General features: G+C 29.9%; 1 protein-coding gene across 1 annotated transcript; it reads left to right on the forward strand.

The window, feature by feature from the left end:
- The first annotated feature begins 3,573 nt into the window (after positions 1–3,573).
- On the forward strand, positions 3,574–7,421 carry LOC126842511 (BTB/POZ domain-containing protein 9-like). Its single transcript, XM_050579523.1, has 11 exons — positions 3,574–3,629; positions 3,905–4,019; positions 4,946–5,029; positions 5,171–5,300; positions 5,482–5,712; positions 5,790–6,066; positions 6,124–6,253; positions 6,535–6,767; positions 6,849–6,957; positions 7,108–7,297; positions 7,356–7,421. The coding sequence occupies exons 1-11, from the start codon at positions 3,581–3,583 to the stop codon at positions 7,419–7,421; spliced, it is 1,614 nt and encodes a 537-aa protein (XP_050435480.1). The 5' UTR covers positions 3,574–3,580.
- Positions 7,422–7,972: the final 551 nt, after the last annotated feature.

A 7,972-nucleotide genomic window follows, 5' to 3' on the forward strand; every position in this document is an offset into this window, starting at 1 on the left:
ACTTGTTCACTAGTAAGTATTTAATTATTGTAATAATATTCGGGGAGAAGCAATGCGCAAGCAGTTTTTTTGCCGGAGTTAAGTATTGCCAAAGAAAACATTTAATGAGAACACTAGGGGGCCTAGAATTTATTATAGTTTTCTTTAACATAAATCTTCAACAAGAAAATATGTTGTCATATATTCCAATCAATTGACGTCTTTACTCGTCAAATAAAATTATTTTTCACATATTTTACATTATACAACTAATTGTTCCAGCTGCTGTGATGACCGCTTAAAAAAGTTGTTTAAATGTTTTACTACATTTCCACCGCCTAAAATTTAATAAAAACAATATTACATTTTCTTCCAAAATACGAATAACTCGTGCTTTGTTTAGTGCCAAAATAATTAGACAAAATGAACCTCTATACTTACTAAAGCAAACAATTTCATTTTAAATGAAATCAATCGAAAAATCATAGACATAAAAATGATAATATTATGTCTATGTAAAAAATCCTGCAGGACTTTTTGCTAGCTGTGACCCAGCCAATTTATATTAAAAGTAACATACAGAGTATACAATACATATATATTTATGTGACATAATTCTGAGACTAGACAAAAATCACATAATATATTGCTACATACATTTTTAGTGTTTTTCGACCGCAAAAAAAAATTATAAAAATCTGGTAGTACTGTGCCAGGTATATTGGAAGATATACCAACCAGTACGCGCTAATTAAAAAATGATTTTGATTATAACTTAAAGCAAACCAAGTAAACCTGTCCTTGATCAAGTATGTTAACAGACATGCTGTCAGTACACGGTTTTAAAACGCGTTAAGTCAAAGCAAAGACTGGATTGAGTAAAACAAAAGTGACACAATAATGTGCTAGCTTTAATAACAATATAAATGCCTCGATACTAATGAATTTTTCTAAAGAATTGCCATGTGTCATCTCATCTATAAAAAATTTTTTGATCGAGGTAATTTACCCGAATCAAGTTACCGAAAATGGCACAGACCAACTATTGTGAATACTAGTATGAATTTAATTAAAGTTAAAATAAATTAGGATAAATCCTTTATAAATGTAATTTCAACACTATTGCGACACAATTACCACAAAATATGCTTTACGTTCTTTACATTGAAAATTCAAACTAGTTAGTTTCCATGATGTATCCAACCACATTGTATGAGCTCATATATGGTTGTCTGTAGTGGCCGGGGCTGGGGTAGTTGCCATTGGCCAGAACTGAAAAAAATACATACATTTCATTTTATTTAATAATATTATATATTTTTTTAAAAAACTACTGGGTTACGTACCGTATAAGGTCACGTGTTAGTGAAAGCGTGGACTCGATCGAGTATAACAAAAGGAACACAACAATGAGCTAACTTTGATAACACTATAATTTCCTTCATACTAATGAATTGGCATGTGTAAAGACATCTCATCTGTAAAAATTCTTTTGATCGAGGTAATTTATCCTAATCAAGTTTCTAAAAAAGGCACAACCCAACTATTGTGAATTTAATAAAAATAAAAATAAATTAAGAGAAAACCATTATAAAAAAATCTGAAGTTTCATTATTATTACTACACAATTACCACAAATGCTTCGCGGTCTTAATATTGAAAATTTAAACTAACTATCCATATCTACATCGACTATCAGTATTTTCGGTTTCTGCAACCCAAGACAAAATTGAACCGATACTACGCCTTTGTACGATGTTCCTCTAGGTGCACGAACTTCATGAATTTTACAAGGTGCTATCTACTCTTGAAACTCAGGTGGCATACATATAAACATCGTTTATTGTGGTATTTACATATAAATATTGTAAAAACTTTTAAAATGAATGATATTTTGCTTAAAAGTTGTTGAAAGAGCAATAAATATGACAGAGGGGAGGAGAAATATTTTATAACATTACCGCACTTCACGAATTAAATATGTAAGTTACTATTTAAGTTTTAAAATGATGTTTGATGAAGCTCTGACAGAAAATTAGAAAGTTACATTGTTAATATAAATTAAGACGCTTAGATTTTAGCGGAAAACTAGAAGGTAGGACCAAGGCCTATCTTCATGTTTACACCTATTTAACTGAAGTTAGAACCATCATAATTAACTAGATAATACAAACGTCTACGCTATATTACCCAAGCCAAACCATATGAATATTTAAGGCAAATAATAATTAAAATCACACCTTACCGATCCTTCTTTGACTGACTCGGCCTCCACAGGTCCCGAAAACCACGCTACTTGCAACCAAATGTTTCACCACGGATCAGGACTTAAAACACGGTGGATTCTAACAAAACATGACGTTTATATTATAGATTAACACAAAAAAAGATATATATCGAAAAGTATAACAATAAATTAACACATAAATTTAAATACAGCTTTTCTCTGGCACCACCACACCCGTCGGCAAGCAGAACAACACGGTCCAGCGGCCATGAATGCTCATAAAACTCTAATAACTCATTTATCTTAAATCATTATTCTTATTATTATTGTATATTATTCTTAATTCTTCTGGAAAGCGATTGTCTTAAGAAATTATTAATAACTTTTTTGGAAATGACACTATTTTGCATATTGTTCTGGTACCTCACAGTAGGAACTTTAATTTAAAAAATTGGCACAAATGTTAACATCCCTTCCAAAAACCGAACAATATGGTAATTTGACGTTGAGTGTATTTTATTAATTTGTAAAAATCACTTCTTTGTGGTTTTGTCTCTTACTAAAACAGAATTAACTTTTTTTTAAGTATTTTCTGTTTAGTAGTAAGCACCCCGAGAACTTTAAATCACATTATCCTTCTTTCAATTGAAAACAAATTTTCCATATAAATTAATAAACTAATTTCTATTTAATTTTACGCGCTGAACCGATTTTGACGGAATTTTCACAGGTAAAGGACTTTGCAAGTGATCTAGCAATTTGATAATATTTTTATTTCACGCTGGTAGTAGTATAACCACACTTACGTTTACGTGCTTCAGTTCTTCCAGTGATTTCCTATGAAAGCATAAAGCTATTCGGAAGTCTGTAATATTAAAAAAAGTTTTAACTGTACTTAAAGTTAGCGGCTGCAATTAAACAAGTTATTATTCAACTAACTGTCAAGCTCACGGCGGCCAACATTATCAGCCGATGTCGATAATATATGAGTTGAATTTGATATCATATTATAATATGCATTTATAATTTATATGATCTATTCAGAATGATACTATTAAGTTTTGATACTCATTTTTAGGTGTTAATTACATTTTTTTTTCTTTATTCGTCCTGTATTCATATTTTTGCCAAAAGTTTGCTATTGTACAATAAAAATCATTCCCGTGTTACACAAAATACGTAGGTACACCAGTTGTGTACACAATTGATTGTTTAAAAACTTTGTTAAGTGTACGAAAAAAAAATATACTGGGGTATTTTCATTAAAACAATATATATCTATATCGGTTGGCTTACAATATCTGTGGACGGCCCATTGTTTTTTTCTAAGTGTTTTGTATAGAACTTATAAACCATTTTAACACGTATAACACAATGACGTTTGTTTATTTTATTGCGCTCATCGTTTTAAGGTCAGCTCCAGGTATGTAGAATATTTCATATCCGTCTACATAAATAATTGTCTTCTTATAATCGAAGTATTTCATCTTAAGCGGCAAGTTCTGAACACAATAATTATGATAATTATCGTAGTTAGATATTGCTTAACAAGTTTATAGTAAGGTTTCCAAACTCTGTCCCAAACTATAATTTTTATTTTTAACAAATTTTAAAAATGCTTAACCAAACGGCTGGATGCTAAGTCATGTCGTAAATAAACTATTTAAATTCGTTTGCAAAATGTGTTTTATTTTTTAGCATTTTCTAATCCTACCGGTTATGCATCGTCTTCCTCTAATCCACCCGGTTCTGAGCAAATCGATCACGTTCCCTCTTTGGTCAACGACATTAGCAATTTGTATGAAAATGAAAAGTATGTGTTATATTACGGCATTTTATAATATATATATATATAATAATATATAAGATTCAATAGGTAAAAAAGACTGGTGGTTTTTATTTATTCAGAACATTACATTTTATTTAATAGTTACAACTTTACGTATGTGTGCCGAGAGTTATTTCACAATATATGATATTGTATGATAACACTGTAACAGTGTTGCCTGCTATAACATACCCTCTAAAAAAAAAAAGAATAAAATCTAGTAAATAAAAAAGATACAAATACTCAAAACATAAATCTTATTAACAATTAATATAAATAAATATTTCTTAAGTTTTACTATTTTCTAATCATGTCTGTTTTACTACCTCATGCTGTTTAAGAACAGCTATAGGAGAATTTGAATAATTAGTTTGCTTACTGCAACTATCATCTAATGGCATCGTTATTTTCAGTAGAGTTACAAGGACAAGTGAATTAACTAATTCTATAGGAATCGTTACCTTTTTTATTACTTTAGATTTGCACATATTGTTTAGTTATTCAATTAGTTGATTATAAAAAGAAAAAGTTATTAATCTTGAAGCGTCTGTTATGGGTTGGACATAGTGATCAATATGTATATGACATTTTATAATTTTAGTGACGGTTCCCCAATAAAATTAAAGGGAAGATTTCTGTATTCACTCGCTAGACACAAATAATGACTTCTAACATCAACATCATTGATTATACTTAAACAGCTATCGCTGAAACACTACCTTCAATAAGGATAACAAATACATATACTTTATCAAAATGATATATTAAATATACAAAAAAACAAAACCGGTTTTTAACAAAACTTTTTTTTTTTTAACTGCTCTGTATAATTTGTAAAGATAGGATATTCATCAATATTCATGTTTAGTATTCATAAGTATATTAATTATCTAATTTAATATTTATTTTAGGTATTCTGATGTTATTTTAGTTGTAGATGAAAAACGATTTCATGCCCATCGTAGTGTGTTAGCATCACGCAGTGATTATTTCAGGTAATAAAAGCTTATCAATTTGTATAGTATTCTCTTAGTATTAATACCCTAATAAGCACAACACATACAAATTTGTCAATATTATTTTTTTAAATAGCGAATATAATGCATTTTTGTACTTATATTGTGTATATTTTTTAGCGCATTGCTGTTTGGAGATCATAAAGATTCCCGTCTAAAGGAGGTGCCAATAAAAGAAGGATCAGCAACCTCAGTCAATGTTCTTCTTAAATATATATATTCTGGTAGAGTGGATTTAAGTACTCTAGAGGTAAATTAAAGTCGACTTAAATGACCGGTATTTAAAGACCAAAAAAGTACCATTTTTCAGGTTGTGCGTTTTTTTAAGGATCGTTCGGTCAATCGGTTGTAATTTATGTGTTAAATTGAAGAAAAAAAATATTATTCAGAAAACAATTGTCCAAATACACATGTTTTTTTAAAATTTTTAGAGTAAAGTTATTGTGGAATTATTAATTCTCTCGAATGTATATCGTTTTTCAAACTTACAATTTTCACTGTCCGAGTATTTACTGAGTAAAATCGATGAACACAATGCAAGTTCGTTGTTTGTTGTGGCACTTTACTATCAAATCAAAGAACTCGAAATCGAATCACTCAATTTTATCGACATTCATGCTTTGGACGTATTGCAATCTGAAGATTCGCTTTCTTTGACTCCCGTAAAGATATTTGCATATTAAATATCAGTATTTCTCGTGTTAGGTAACCAGTGGTGACAGAATAATTTTTTTTTTAGGAAGCATTACTTCTAATTCTCAATCGTGACATGGTGTATGCTAATGATTTGGATATATTCCGTGCGGTTTGTCGCTGGATAAAAAAAAAAAAAGACGAAATTGATGGTGAAGCTAAAACCAAAATTTTATCAGCTGTCAGATATCAGCTTATGGATGATGAAGAACTGTCCGAAGTTAGGCGATCAGAGCTGGTTAGTTCGGATTCGAGTATTTTGGATGTCATAATATTGAGTATAGAGTCCCTCCCACAAGAATTTAAAGATCAAGGACGACTAGGTAAGCCTATTCCTTTATTTATTAAATTATGTTAGTACCAACTACTATAATCTTTAGAACCTAATGTGAATTTCGCTGAAGACACGCCCAAAAAGCTTTGCCAAATTGATGGCGGTACCATGATCACGTTAGATCATCCATCGAAAATAAACTATATTGAAATGGAGTTAAGCGACAAACAAGCAAAGTATGGTGCACTTATCAATATTTCTAATCAAAGATTTAATATAATTTTATTTTAATAAAAATGTGAATTAATAAATTTTTATCACAAATAATATCATACAATAATCATAATTCTGATAATTCAAGAATTAAATTTATTCTCAAATAAAATACGGGTTTTTTATCCATAATCAAAAACATGTTGTTTAAGCATCGAACTATTTAAAAATAATTGCCCTTTTATAACTTTGTTTATAAAAAATTACACGACCGTTCATTTGATCGAATTATTTGATTATTTAGATCTTACACTTATTACATTCAAGTATCGATGGATAGCCACAATTGGTTGCGTGTAATAGATCATTCAAATTATCATTGTCGGTCAATTCAACGTTTGTGGATTATCCGAAGATTTGTTAGGTACATCCGTATTGTTGGCACCAATAATACTAGTAATAAGAGTTTTAATTTTTTGAAAGTCATGTACAATACGGAAAAATTGCACTGGGTGGAAATCAAAAACGGATTAGTGGGTAAGGACAACACTCACTCATTCCTTGATTAATATAAAACAAAAACATATTTTTCTAATGTACTGATTTAAATCCTATTAGCACCAAAGTACAATGTTACTTTAACATCTATGGATTGGGCCATAGTCATCAGACAACCAGATTGTTTACAAATTCAACTCGCCCAACCGTATATGCTTAGTTCAATGAGGTAATCGCTTAAATAACATTTAACATATACTTTGGTTTCTATTGTTTGTTTGTTATATTGTTGGCGCCTGGAATACAACTTTTAATTTTTTTAAAAAGAATTTATGTTCGACTCTGGCAATAAGATCAGGAGTATTATAATCATTTATAGGATACTGCTTAATCATGGCGAAAGCCGAGCCTGTGGTTACACTATTCATGTTTCGGTCAATGATGAAGATTGGGATATTATTGTAGATAAATCTAAGGAGTCGACCCTATCGTGGCAGTTGTTAAAATTTGATCCAAGACCGATAGTGTATATACGTATTACTGCCGTTCGCACTTCAGAAAATGACAAAGTAATAAAAATAATCTAATAGTGTTGTTTTAAACTGTTTAAAAAATTGTTTTTTTTAGCTGTTTAAACGTATAGCTTTGTTGGCACCTGCTGGAGTAGATTTTAACGCTATCCCAGAACAGTAGTGGTCGATACCGCAGCTCATACGTCCTCAATAGCGCCATCACTCGCACAAAGGCCTACTTCTATACGGATCTATTAGATTTTCTTTACATTTTGTGATATGTTACAATAATTTTTTTCTGCTTAATAAATATATATAACATTCAAATTACTGGTCACATAAAACTTATGTCTATATATTATTTTATAAACATATCAGTATTGGTTCACGAATGTCTGTAATTAAGCAAATTTTTTTTTCCAACTCATTTAAGATATTGGATCGTATGTATTACATTCTTCTAGTAGTGAAGATATTTAAAATAGGTATGCTTATACATCGTTCTCCATTTCATTGATTTTCTAAAAATTGAAATTCTGTTTAATTGGTTAATATGTTTTTTACTTGAATGTGTCCTATATTCGTATTTTCGCGATTTTTAAGTTTGCTATTGTATGATGAAATTCATTCCCGCGTTGCACAAAATACTTACACCACTTGTGTACACAATTATTTGTTTAAAAACTTTGTTAAGTGTACGAAAAAAAATATACTGGGGTATTTTCAATAAAA

Source organism: Adelges cooleyi, unplaced genomic scaffold (genome assembly GCF_023614345.1).
Source record: "Adelges cooleyi isolate 19-005CV unplaced genomic scaffold, UGA_ACOO_1.1 ACOO_flye_CR_arks_rails_tigmint_CR_PRNA_532, whole genome shotgun sequence".
NCBI classification, from domain to species: domain Eukaryota; kingdom Metazoa; phylum Arthropoda; class Insecta; order Hemiptera; family Adelgidae; genus Adelges; species Adelges cooleyi.

Excerpts from the sequence above, each read along its gene's own strand:
- LOC126842511 (XM_050579523.1), top strand. The coding sequence starts at position 3,581 with ATGACGTTTGTTTATTTTATTGCGCTCATCGTTTTAAGGTCAGCTCCA. Across the intron at positions 3,630-3,904 it reads CGTTTTAAGGTCAGCTCCAG|CATTTTCTAATCCTACCGGT; the intron begins GTATGTAGAATA and ends TTTATTTTTTAG. Across the intron at positions 7,298-7,355 it reads GCACTTCAGAAAATGACAAA|CTGTTTAAACGTATAGCTTT; the intron begins GTAATAAAAATA and ends TGTTTTTTTTAG.